The sequence below is a fragment of the Panthera pardus genome, unplaced genomic scaffold (genome assembly GCF_024362965.1).
Source record: "Panthera pardus isolate Hobbes unplaced genomic scaffold, ASM2436296v1 HiC_scaffold_8, whole genome shotgun sequence".
In the NCBI taxonomy this organism is placed as follows: domain Eukaryota; kingdom Metazoa; phylum Chordata; class Mammalia; order Carnivora; family Felidae; genus Panthera; species Panthera pardus.
In genome coordinates, this window is record NW_026527013.1 from 16462570 (window position 1) to 16476105 (window position 13536).

A 13536-nucleotide genomic window follows, 5' to 3' on the forward strand; every position below is an offset into this window, starting at 1 on the left:
GGCCTCTCCTCCTATCTCCCCCGCATCCCCCCCCACCCTGCCTCTGATTTCATACACTCTGTGGCTTGGACCCTTTTACTCCGCCTCTGATTTCTCTTAACGTCTTCATCAGCTTTCTGTCGGCCCCTCTGCCGCTGAGTGCTTTGAGCCCTAGCGTCCCCTTTCTCATACCTGCAGCCTGATTTCTTTCCTTCTCGTGAGATTTTCCTTCTCGTAATATTTGATGTCTTCAAGACCCTGCCCGACTTCATTCTACCTCGGCCTGAGATTCTGGCCTTCTCAGCCCCTCACTTAGTGCTATCTGACCCATGCCCCGTGGTGACCTCACGATCGCTGAGGATGGTGTTTGGAGAGAGGACGCAGGGCGTAGCAGGCTACCAAGAGCCGGAAGCAGCCATGCAGGGACGTCAGAGCAGAGGAGGGACAGTTGGTTCTAGGGTCCCGAGGCTGAACTCTGCCCCTGGCCCCCGGTTTTCCCTGGCTGCCCCACTGACTCTCTGGATCAGCCTGGACCAGGACCGAAACCAGAGGGGAATATTCCTGCCACCTTAGAAAGACCTCAGAGGGGGCACCTGGGTGACTCAGTTAAGCATCCGACTTCAGCTCAGGTCATGATCTCACTGTCTGTGGGTTCAAGCCCTGCATTGGGCTCTGTGCTGACAGCTCAGAGTTCCTTCGGATTCTGTGTCTCCCCCTCTCTCTGCTCCTCCCCTGCTCACACGCTGTCTCTTTCTCTCTTTCAAAATAATAAATAAACATTAAAAAAAATTTTTTTAAAGAACAACCTCAGAGATCAGGCCTCAGACCAGATGGGGTAAGTGAGCCATAGAGAGACCCCAGATCAGACCCCACCTTAAAGGGCACGGGACCAGGCACTTGAGACATGGAGGGGACCAGGCCAATAAGGAGGCAAACACTTTGTCCCCTCCCATCCCTTGCCACCGGCCACAGGGCCACAGGCTAGACCACCCTGCTTGAGGGGACAGCTGGGACAGTGTTTATGCAACGGTGGGAAGGCCACAACCCGGCTGGCAGTGCTGTCCCCCCGGCCCAGCACTGACTCAGCAGAGCCCCCTAGCACATACGCACTTTAACATGCATGCAAACACACGTGCCCATATGCACAGACAAGCAGCACACACATATATAGGTATGCACACGGGCAACTCATGCACTCACAGACACACTCAGACACAAACACACAGGCCCGCTTGTGGGCACACGCATGCACAAACACACGGGGACACACAGAGATACACATTCCACCCAGCCGAGGCGGGGGGGAGAGGGGATGCTGAGTGAGGAAAACTCTCACCCCTGCAGCTGAGTGGCTCCCCTGGAACCCTCCACCCACCCACTGCGACGCTTGTACCTACAGCTGGTGGCCGGAGCCCACACGTGGTCAGCACAGCCATATACAAGAGGCAAAAAAGGCCCAGAGGGGCAACACGACCATGACTGGGATAGAGACATATTCCGAGGGGAGTCCCAACGAGTGGGACCAAACCTCCCCAGCCAGAGCTTATCAGACACAACAGCCCCTGCTGTACCCCACCAGCCACCTCCAGCCTGCCCCCTCATCCACACAGGAAGACCGGTGGGTTCGGGCTGCAGAGTGTCTTAGGGGAACGCGTGGGACGCTCCCTTCCACTGCCAGACCAAGCCGAGTGGGGTGGTAGCTCCCAGGAACTAAGGAAGGCTGGGAGCCCCACAGGACCATTCTGGAAGGGGCAGGCATTCTTGAGAGAGCAACGTATCCCCTGGGATCCAGGAGAGACGTGAACTTGGAGGCAGGGTCGCTTCTTGCCTGGAGATGACAGGTGTGATCCCTGCCTGCAGGACTCCGGCCCAGGGTGAGCATCCCCAGAAAGAAAAAGCTGGGATGTCCCAGTCCCATGCGGCCCCTGGAGACTTCTGAAAGAGAGCTCAGCAGTTCCCCGGCTTGGCGTCCGGGAATGAGGTGGCTGGGGCAGGCAGGAAGTGGGGGCTGCCCAGAAGGGTATCGGTCAGTCACGTGGCTCCCTGCCCTGATTGTAACCAGCGGGAGGCCCTGCTTTTCTGTGAGGGTCCTCAGCCACCATTTGTCCTGGGAGGCTAGCCAGAGTCCAGCAAGGTCACACGTACTCGGGAGACACCCCCACTAACAGAGGCCACCGCACGCCTCCCCACCAGCCAGCCAGACTCCCCGCCATAAAAGAGCAGGCCCCAGTCCCTCTCCTGCCGCCCCAGACAGGATCTGGGGCTGGGGTGGACTGCGTTGAGACAAGGAAAGGAACCGGAAAGCCTCGAAATCTGCCCAAGATGTTGTTGAGACTGGTTTCGAAGTGACCTGCAGTCTGACTGCCTCTCATCTCCACCGGGCCAAGCTGCTGCCTCTCATCTGTTTTCCTCTCCTGGACCCTCCTCCCTTATCACTCTGTTTCTGCTAGTGTCCCCCAGGCTATTCTCCACGCGCGGCAGCCAAAGTGATGCTGATAAAAATCTCCCCGGAGCACCCACCAAAGCCCATCCCGTGGCCACAGGCCCTCTGTCACCTCTCTGACTCGGGTCCCACCACCTCCCCCATGGCACCGCCTGCTCCCGCTCAGAGTCCTTGTGCCCTCTGCGGGAATGTCTTCCCTCGATGCTGCCCGGAGCAAATGCCGACGTGCCCCACGCGAATGTTCCAGCCTGCCTAGGAGGCCCTGCCTCAACCAGCGAGGACAGGAGTAGCTGGATAGCCTGATTCCCTTATCCCCTCAGTAGGACAGCCAGCCATCTTCTGGAGGCCCCCAGTGGGGCTGAGCCCCCACTGTCCGCAGCGCTCTCTGCTCCCATGCGCCCCACAGGGACTTCCTTTCCTTCCAGCTGCTCTCCCATGCTCCCTGGGGTCACCTCCCAGGGAGACCACTTGCATTCAGGCCCCTGTCTCAGCTGAGACATTCCATCTCTCCTTTCTTCCCATTCTCCTCTCCCCCTGCAACCGCATTCTACTTTCTGTCTCTATGAATTTGAGGACTCAAGGTACCTCATTCAAGTGGCATCACACAGCATTTGTCCATACCTGGCCTATTTCACTCAGCAGAACATCCTCAAATTTCATCCATGTTGTAACGCGTGCCAGAATGTCCTTCCTTTTTCGGGGCCGAATAACAGTCCATTGTGTGTATACACCATTCATCTGTCCGTGGGCGCTTGGCTGTTTCCACCTTGGGGCTATGGTGAATAATGGCTCTATGAACGTTGATGTGCGAGTATCTCTCTGTCCCTGCTTTCAATCCTTTCGGGCATGTACTTAGAAATGGAATTGCAGGAATCATATGGCAACGTGTGTTTAATTTTGCGATGACCCTCCGTGGCGTTTTCCACAGCCGCTGCACCATTTTACATTCCCACCGACAGCACCCACGGGTCCCAGTCTCTCCACATTCTCGCCAACGCTTGTTGTTTCGTGGGTAATCGTCATCCTAATGGGCGTGAAGTGGTATCCCATAGTGGTCTGGATTTGCATTTCCCTAATTAGGGATGTTGAACATCCGTTCACATGCTAATTGGACATTTGTAGACCTTCTTTGGAGGAATGTCTGTTCAAGTCTTGCCCTGTTTTGTTTTGTTTTTTAATTTTAGAGAGAAAGAGTGCCTGTGCGGGAAAGAAAGGCAGAGGGAGAGAGAGAACCTTTGGGGCCCCATCCCAAGACCCTGGGATCACGACCTGAGCCGAAATCAAGAGTCAGACGCTCAACCGACTGAGCCACCCAGGCGCCCCAAGTCTTGCCCATCGTTGAGGCAGGTTATTAATTATTTTGCTCTTGAGTTGTAGAGATCCTTTATATATTCTGGGTATTATCTCCTCTTTTTTTTAAGTCGTTGTCCAACTATTACCTTCTCCGATCATCACCGGCCTCATTATTTAACATGTCAACTCCCTCCTAGCTCTTACACATGGGCACGCACGTGCACGCACACACACACACACACGCACCGTAAAGCCTCTTCCCCACTTTGGGTCCCTCCTCAGCCTTTATCACGTGTTGACACACTTTATGGTTGGTGACTTTGTGAGCTCCACGGGGCAGAGGTTTTGACACTTTGTCCACAACGGTGTTCCCGGGGCCTAGGCGAGAGCCTGGCAAACAGTCGGTGCTCAATAAACTCTGAGAAAATGAAAGGAAGATGAGTGGGGCTCCCGCACACTCACCCCCTCATACATACTGTCTCACACGCGCTGCGGGCACACTCCCCACACGCGCTTACACTGACAACCCGAGCGCACTTGCAGACAGGACCCCCACCCACCACACCACACCCTCACACAGCGACTCACACAGCCACAGGCTCACCTCACATGCTGACGCACTCACATGCACAGGAGGCCATGCAAATGCACCCTGATGGAGCTGCCCTGACCTCCTGGGTCCTCCTGGCCTGCGGGCTGTTTCCTACCCTGTGTGGCCCACTCCTCACTCTGAGCCCCTGATCTCCCCCACACCCCCGGTCTCTAGGGCCCCCAGCCTCTCTGCAGGGCATTGCTTTTCCTCCCGATCAAAACCATGTGGATCACCTCCTCCAGGAAGTCTCCCCTCACACTCCCCACTGAACTCCAAGGGGAGGGGAGGAGCCCTGGCCCCAAGCAAGGTGTGGGCAACGGGACGGGGTTTGCAGGTCGTGTATGTACCTCCCCCTGTCATTTCAGAGACTGTACACTTATCTGCTGCTGAGAAGCCCAGGGCTGGGGAACCCACCAGGGACCCCGGATACTGCCCCAGTAAGGCCTCTTCCTCTGGCCTACAGCCACAACACAGGCAGAGTGCCTCAGTTTCCCCATCTGAGTCAGGCAGGGGTCTAAGGCCCCTTCCATTCTGATAGCCTGGAAACAAAGTTAGCTCCTGCCCTGCCATTCATTCCCAATGTGACTCAGTGTGACTGCTCTGGGCCTCGGTTTCCCCACCTGCGACACGGGCGGCCCTGGGCCCATGCCCCGTGAGTCCCCGATTACTGGTGGTGGGAGGAGACAGTTCAGACACCCTAGTGGCATCCCTGTGTTGGGGGCTACAGCACAGCTCCCACCTCCAGAGGGGAGAGGGGGAGGAGGAGAGGACAAGAGCAAGGGGGGGGGGGCACCCGGGCCTCTTCCAGCTCAGCCCTACTCCTACCTGTGCCCCTGGACGCAGGCGCAGGGGATTTGGGCACACCGGACAGGATAGTTTGAAGGGGAGAAAGGAGGCAGGATCTCAGCATGACTCCCCTCATTTTGTCCAGGGCTAACCATGCGGGGCTCATACATATTACAGAAGTCAACCAAAGGGCCACAGAGGGGAAAGAAGGAAGGAGGGAGAGAGGGAAGGAAGAAAGGAATAAATGAGGAAGAAAGGAAGGACAGAAGCCGTTTATTCATGAGGCCCCTGGGGTGAAGACAGGGAGGCACAGCTCATAGAGGGAGATGACAGGCACACGGAGATCTGCAGGGCGGTGCGGAGGGAGCTGGTGTAGGAGCCTCGATGCCCTCCCTTGCTCCCCACAACTCCAGGCCACTGGTGTCAGCGCTGAGAGTGGGGGATGAGCGGTCCCCAGCATGGCCTCCCTGGGCTCCCTGAGAGCAAAAGTGGTCACTGGTTACAGAGGACAGGGCGGAGCGAGGCAGCAGGATGCCAACTGAGAACTGGAGTTGGTGGGGATGGGGAGGTGGCAATAAGGGATCCGGATGACAGCGCGTGAGGCCATCTCTGCTCTCAGCAGAGGCCCCAGCTGGTTTGGAAAGAAGTGGGGGGTCTCACCTGCGATGGGAGGCTCAGCTGGCCATGATGTGCTTCACGAATGCTGGAAGGAAGGGGAGAGTGAGTGGCAGGGCTCAAGCACTGGGTAGCCAAGGGGGGGAGCCTAGGGTCCCAGTCCCCACCCCCGACCCCCCACCGGCTCCTGGCCTGCTGAGCAGCACCTTCGTAGTTGATGCAGCCATTGGAGTCTTCCTGCCCCGCCATCAATTTCTCCACCTCATCTTCCGTCAGCCTCTCACCTGGCGGGGCGGGAGGCTGAGTCAGCACCCCCGGAAGGTGCGAAGGGTGCGGGGACCCCCTGAGCCCCTCTGGGTGATGGGTCTGCCTCCCTAGTGCTCCCACACCTCACTTTGGCACGGCCATCCCGGCTCACAAGGCCTCGGCCATCACCCCATTTCTGAGTCCAGGGGAATCAGTGACAAGTCAAAAACGGTGGAACCTGGGGTGCAGGTCTGGTACCCCCTCCAAGCCTGGGCTCTGTCTTTAAAAAGCCAGCTTGGCGTTCAAGTCACCAGCACGCACTGTCCTCTTTTTTCGACGGGCTGCTGGGGGCCCTCCCATCATGAGGAGGCCAGCCCCACCATGTCCCCAGAAGCAGTTCCCCAGGGCGGCCTTTTGAGGCTCGAGGAAGGACCCGTGGGGTGAAGCTGAGGGTCTTGAGGGGTGATGGTGGAGGAGACCAAGAGACAACATCTCTGTTCTCCAGACAAGTCTGCCACGCTCCTGCCTCTGGGTTTTGTGTGCTGTGTGGGTTCCCTCACTGCGGTGGGGGGCGACCTCCTACCCCCAGCCACACACACAACCCAGAGACCAGCACAGGGCTAAGCACGCAGTAGGAGTTCAGTCAACGTTTGGTACGGGGAAAAGCTGCTTTGAGCAGACATAGTAGGTGCTCAATAAACATTTGCTGTACAAAAAAGCTTCTTTGAGAAGGGGGTGCCCCTGCCAGCCAGATGATGGGGGTCTGGATGTCCAAGAGGCAGGCGCCTAACCTACTGGGCCACTTACTTGCCGTGTCCCTGGGATGTGACCTCAAGACAACGAACACCGGGACTGAGTTGATCCTGCTGGATACGCCACACTGCCCTACCCTGTCCCCAGAGCTGTCCTCAGCCCCCTGGGGTTCTGTGAGCTGCACCAACACCTTCTCTTCCTCCCTACCTAAGTCTCTAAATTCCCCACATTGCTGTCGCCTGCCATAGAGGCTTCTTGACTGTCACTCTCTCCATTTCAGACATGAGACACAGGCTCGCCTGGTGATGAGTGGTTTCTCCCAGGATGCCCCGCGAGGGAGGAGTGGGGGTGAGGAGGACGCGGCCCTCACCTAGAGTGGCCAGCACGTGGCGGAGCTCGGCACCCATGACAGTGCCATTGCCCTCTTTGTCGAAGACCCCGCAGCCCCTCCACAAAGTCCTCATAGGTGCCTGTGTCCTTGTTCTTGGAAATGTGCTGGAGCATGGGCAGGAAGGTGTCAAAGTCCATCATCTTGGTGTTAAGCTCTGTGGAGAGATGGTCCTTGGTCCCACGCTCTGAGGGGCGGGATGGGCACACCCTTCCACTGTGCCTTATGGTGAAGGGCTGTGGCCCTCACACGGTCCCAAAGCACTCTCTACACCCGTTAGCCATTTACAAAGCACTTCACCATCACGAGGCACTTCACAGTCAACGGAGAAATGCATTGTTTACATAATCCTTTGCTGTCCACAAGGACGGTTGGCTGCAGTGCTCTGTCTAGAGCCTCTGCTCTCCTTTGGGGAAACCCTCCTAGATAGTGTCATTTTCTAATAGACCCCACCCTCCCCACAACCTGTGATTGGCCAGGAGCAGTGGGGCCAATCAGAGACCGTCCCTGGGACTTTTGAACCTGGGGAGAGGGCTTAAGTCTCACTCTTCCTCGGGGCAAAGTAGGCAAACCTCTCTGGCAAAAACGGTGAGGGAATCTGGGGCCTGGAGCCCCAGAGAGATGTGGAGGAGACAAGGAAGGGCCACGGAGCAGAGGGTGGCCAAGGCTGGGTGCCCCCCCCGCCGCCCGCCCTCACACCAGCCACGGCAGCTCATTTGCACTGTCAGTTTCCTATCTGGCGAATAAGCGTGGGGCCAGATGGCCCAGCAAACTCACTGCTTGTTGCCCCGTCGGCATCGCCTGAGACCAGCTCAGTGTCCTCATCCAAACAATGGGAAGATGTCAGGAGAACCCAGAGCAGGGAGGGTCCCACGTTGTCCCACCACAGACGGCGCCCCCCCCAGCGGCCTCCCCGGGGCCTGGCACTCACGCATACCAACCTTCTTGCTTTGGTCTCCCCAGGACGCGGAGCACCTCGGCCTGCGTAGGGTTCTGGCCCAGCGCCCGCAGGACATCCCCGCACTGCCCGTATGTGATCTTCATCTCACACTTGGGTGTGCGGTCGAACAGCATGAAGGCTTCCTTGAATTCTGCCAGGAGAGGGCGTGAACCGGGGACACGCCCAGAGTCAGCCCACCCCACTCACGCTGCGCTGGCAGGACTCTCAGGCTGGGGACCCTGGGCCCCACCCTGCCGCCCTCGGGCTCAAGACCCTCACTCACCTTCAATCTGCTCTGGTGTAAACTCGATCTGAAAGGAGACCCCAAAGATTCTGAGTGCCTGGCTCAGAGGGTGGGACCAGGCCTCCTCCCAGGCACTTCCAGGGGCACAACCCAGGCCTCAGCCTCTTGGCCACCCGACTTGTCCCTGTTCCAGCACCCACAACCTCCTGCCATCGACCCTGGCACCTTCCTGCCTTCTTCCCCCTCCTGACCTGTTAGAACGAGGGCCTTCAGTCTGCATGTGCTCAGACCCTGATGGCGGTGGGGGGAGGGGGCGGGGGACCGCATCTGGGGAAGAGGTGAGAAGGCTGGCCCGGTGCCCTGAGTCCCCAGCTCAGCCTAGGCCTTACCTGTCACCCCTGGTCCTGGACAGAGGTGTCTGAAGCCACAAGATTTGATCAGACTGGCTTTGCCCCCACCCCCAGCAGGCCTGGGGGCCCAACGGGCAGGACCATCCACAGGAGAGAGACAGGAGGCCTCAACTCCTTGTGGAGGGTGACAGGAGGGGGAAGGGGGAAGGTACAGGCCAGATCGTTTCTGTCAGCATGAGAGCATATCCACAGGAATGCACGCGTGTGTGTGAGAGAGAGGCACGTGTGTATATTCACACACATGTGTGCATCTGCAAGTGTTTACACGCGCCTGTCCCGCACAGGGCCCTCAAGGCTAGGCACTGTCACTCACATGGCCCCGCTCTACAATGGGGTCTTACACACCCCTTCCATAAGCCCGAGGCCACCCCCACCGAAGCAGAGCATGGGGCCAGGGGGGTGTGGGTGAGTGTTTGCTGAGGCCACATCAGAGCCACCTGAGGTCAGGAGGCCTCCTGGGACCTGGTTTCCCCCCTCCTCACCCGATACCAGGTCTATTTTTATCACGGCAGTCACTCGCCCCAAGGTCAAGGTCGCAGGAGGGAAAGGAGCTTGGGGGAGGGGGCGTGACTGGCACCTCTTCCACTGCTGCTCCCTGGGAGCCCCACCGACCTCCACCTCCACGGCACACATCAGCGCAGAGGAACCCTGCCACCTTGTCGTGCTTGTCCCCACCCAGTGCTGGGAAGAACAAGTTGCTGCTCCCGGCCCCCTGCGAGCTCTCTCGGCACCAGGAAGCCTGCTGACATTAGGCTGCCTGGCCTCCTGGCAAAGCCTCCTGCCCTTCACTGGCCGGCCCCAGGGGCTCCCTACACCCTCCTCTCGGAGGGGAGTCTGTGCCTGCCGCAGATCCGGGGAGACTGGACAACGCCACCTTGGGCCTGGAGTGGTCGGACCTCAGCAGGAGGCCTGTGGGACACGAGTTTGGACACAGGGGGTGGCTGGGGCTCAGGGAGCCAACTCCAAAGAGCACTTTCTGTGAATAGTTCCTGGTAGCCTGCAAGGAAGGTTTATTACCCCATTTCACATCTGGGGAAACCGAGCCCCAGAGCAGTGAACAGGAGGGAACAATGTTGGGATTTGAACCCGGGTCTTGAGGGACAAGGTAGGCGCCCCGGGAAGGGCTCACGAACGGGAGACGGTTCTGTGCAGTTGGGCCACAGGTCTGGCTGGACAGGCAGGAGCTGTGTAGGGCTGGGGGAGCTCCACAGGGCAGGGTGGCAGTGACCGGTGGCCAGCCACGAACAGGGGACAGGCAGGACACGGGGGATGTGCCACTATGCAAATACCACAGGTGGGAGTCATGGCTCTCCCTCCAAGTTTAGACTCTGAGAAAGAATCTCTGGTTCCACTGGTCACGGCTCCAAGACCAATTTCCTACATGATCTACTCAGCCTGTGCCTCAACTTCCCTACCTAAAAGCTGAGGCTTGACTAAGTCTGGGGCTCGGCCACTCTGGTAGGGGTGAGTGTGACCCAGCCTGGGCAGGGGCCTCACTTCCTCATCCTCTCCCCCCAGGCCACCCTGGGGGACTTGGCGTGGACGTGAGACCCCGCTGCTAGACAAGGAAGATCTCCACTTGGCCACAGGGGTTGGGTCCAGGCAGCTCCGGGATTCCCCAAGGATGTGAGGTCCAGAGAGAAGGGCAAGAGACAGTTTCCAGAGCCAGCAAAAGACTTGCCCTTCGGCGGCACTGGGGGAGTCCTGCCTGATGTCTGACAACCATCCCTCCTGCTGCAGCCCTCCGGATGCCTGAAAGCCCCCAGGGCCTGTCTGACCTCTGCGTGGAGGCTTCCAGGGTCAGCTCAGTGCTCACTTTCTAGAGTCTGGCCTGCCACTGAGTAGGTCCACTCTGGGATCCACTGACTTGCCCCGTCCTTCCTGCTGAAACCCAGCTCCCACACCCACCTTGATTTTGGAGGCATCAAACTCCACTTCCTTGGGGCGCTCGGGCTCGGGTGCAGGTGCGGGCGGTGGCGCGGGAGCCGCCTTGGCTGCTTTGGCATCGTCCTTCTTGGGGTCTGGCTTTTTGGGGGCCATGGGAGCTGTAAGCACAGAGAGGGATGTGGAGAGATGGAAAGCAGAGAGCAGGGTAGGTGAGGCTCCCAGGCCTGGCCTTTATCCTGTCCGGACACCTCCTGACCCCAGTCCCCCCCACCCCCACAGTGCACAATAGGGACAGGGCCATAAAAGGACATTGGCTAAGCTCAGGGGCTATTTCGGGGCCTGGGGAGGGCATTGTTCGGGCTCGGGAATGGGTGGGGAAGAGGGAGGGCCCTCCCTTCCTCCCAATCACCTGTTGGGGAGAGGGAGGGGGAGGAGAGGACCGAAGCCACTGCTCAACACACACCACTCACCCTCAAATGCACACGCACCCATAGGCACAGCAGCCCTGATGCCCCTCGGCAAGTCAATACACTGAACAGGACCCGAAGGCTGGACCGGAGCGTGTTGTGTCAGGAGCAGAAGGGCTGTGATCACCTAAGGGCACCTCTTGAGTTAAATTTCCCATCTGTGCACCGAATTCCCGTGTGTGTGTATGTGTGTGTGTGTGTGTGTGTGTGTGTGTGTGTGTGCGCGCGCGCGCGCGCATGTGGCTGTTTGTGTATGTCTGTCTGTCTATGGTGGGAGGCGTGTATCTGTGTGTGTTGTCCAGGTGTCTTCATGCTTGGTGGGGGAGGTCCTCGTGTGCGCCTCTGTGTCTCGTGGGGAACGGCCCGTGCCCATCTCCGTGTTGGCTCTGCGGGTCTGTCGGGGTGTTTATACGTACGCACATGTCTGTGTGTATCTCTGTGAGCGTGTCTGTGAGTGTCGCTTCCGTGTGTTTGTGTCTGGGTGTTTATAAGTATCTGTGTGTGTCTGCTCAAGGCTCGCAGGCAGCTGTGGCCCCGGGCGGGGCGGGGGGGGGGGGTGGCGCTCCGGGAAGGCCCCAAGTGGCAACGGAATGTGCTGCTCCCTCGAGCACAGTTCAGCAGCCCAGCGGCCCCCACTGCCTCCTTCCTCGGCACGCGGCTGGCCCCTCGCCGGCTCCTGTTTCACCTCATTTCCCATCTCCTCTCCCCCCACTGCCCTCTGCCTGTGGACCACTTTATTTATGCCTCTGAGGGACCTCAGGGAGCCAAGCGAGATTTGCAACCCCCACCCCCGCCCCGGCACCCACCCCGTGCCCAGGTCTCACCAGAGGGCAGTGACAGAGGGCAGCCTGGCCAGGCCACCACTTGGGAAAGCGGGGGAGGTGGGAAGGCTGAGCTGGCATGAGGCCCCTCCGGGCCCAGAACTGTGAGAGTGGGGACATCTTGTGAGCACATTGGGCTCCCTCCCTCTGTGCCGGGGGTGGGAAGGAGGTGCTCCTTGTTATTTTTAAGTGCCCGGAGCCTTTGATAGAAACTTCAGAGGCAATGCCTCACCCATCCAGACCCCAGGGGGGATTCCTGGGTGTGGAGAGGGGCTGGGGCTGGAGCCTGGGGTGGGGGGGAGGATTCACAGGGGCCTCCCCCTCCTGGGGTCCCCCCACCATCTACCTGCTGAGCCCAGGTCGCTCTGATCCTGTCACTCGTCCTCACCAAGAGGGGGAGAGCAGTGGAACAGACGGGGCCGGGCCCCCCCCCCCCAGCTAGAACACAGGAAATGCCTCCCCTCATCTGGAGGACAGAACACCCCACATCTGGAAATCTGACAACATCCGGTGCTGGGGGGGGGGGGCAAGTTTTTCACTTTCCTTCCAGATGTTTGGCAAAAGTATTGAGAAAAAAAGGGGTGGGGGGAGGGTCCACAGAGACAAGCCAGAAATACCACAAGAGAAGACAGCCAGAGGAGGACACACAGAGAGAGAGGCTCTTGGGCGGCCCCACTGCCCAGGCCCGATGGCCCTCAAGACAACTGACTCTGGATGTCCCACAGGGACTCCAGCCACCCACAGGCACAACCAGTGAGACACTACCCAGTCCCCTTTCACTCATGATGGGTGAAACCAAGACCCAGGGCAGAGGACACACTCAGGGTCACCCAGACTTCTGATCTCGTTCCTTTCGTCCACACATGACTGCCATATCTCAGAAACCACTCGACACCAGCTTGAACAGGGGTAGGTGAGTGACATAGGGCTCCTGACCGGCAGCTGCCAGGTCCGTGCTACGGGGTGGGACAGGCTGATGCAGCCAGCCGGAGCCACACTGCACCACGTCCTCTGCTTGGGAGAACGTTGGGGGGGAGGGGGGCCTCTGTCCCCCTCCCTCATGCACAGGGCAGGTGCGGTCCTGCAGTGGGGACATTGTGCACAGAACCACCTTCCACTGCCTCCTGAGGGCTTAGACGGAGGCAGGGGCCAGGTCTTTGACTGCTGAGCTCTGGTTCCTGGGAGCCACAGCATCCCCAGGGCTCACCCTGCGGGACCTCTCTCAACCTCAAGCTAATGCCCAGCCCCCCAGCAGGGGCTCTGCAGGGATCAGCCTCCTCCATTGCCAGCAGGACAGGCTGTTGAGGCCAGAAGCAAGGCAGGGGGTGGGCTGGTGGGCAGGCAGGTGAGCAGTAAGGAGGGCCACTCTAAGGTGTGGCTCTCCTCTCTCTCTCCCAGGTCCCAGCCTGAGCTCTGTGTCCCTTAGGAAGGACAGCCTGCAGGCAAGATCCTGGCAGGGCCTGTGGGGTCTGGAGAGCCTGACTCTTATCCCTCCGGTGCCGCCAGCCCCGGTGTCTGAGTGGTGACCGGTCTGATGCAGACTCACAGGTACTACAGTCCAGAGCCTTCTGGGGGGCAACTACCTTGCCCCCCTCTCTCTCCAGCCAAGGGGAATGCTGGGGAAGATATGGGCCCTAACTTCTGAGGGGCCCATGGATAGAGGCAGAAGACC

The 13536-nt window shown here is 59.2% G+C and overlaps 1 protein-coding gene across 1 annotated transcript; it reads right to left on the reverse strand.

Moving 5' to 3' along the window:
• Positions 1 to 5350: 5350 nt before the first annotated feature.
• Positions 5351 to 10809, reverse strand: MYL3 (myosin light chain 3). Its single transcript, XM_019416597.2, is given in 8 exon segments — positions 5351 to 5569; positions 5754 to 5796; positions 5915 to 5992; positions 7078 to 7144; positions 7146 to 7252; positions 8037 to 8186; positions 8319 to 8346; positions 10598 to 10809. Coding segments are annotated over 7 exon segments (591 nt in total). The 5' UTR covers positions 10730 to 10809; the 3' UTR covers positions 5351 to 5569; positions 5754 to 5767.
• Positions 10810 to 13536: the final 2727 nt, after the last annotated feature.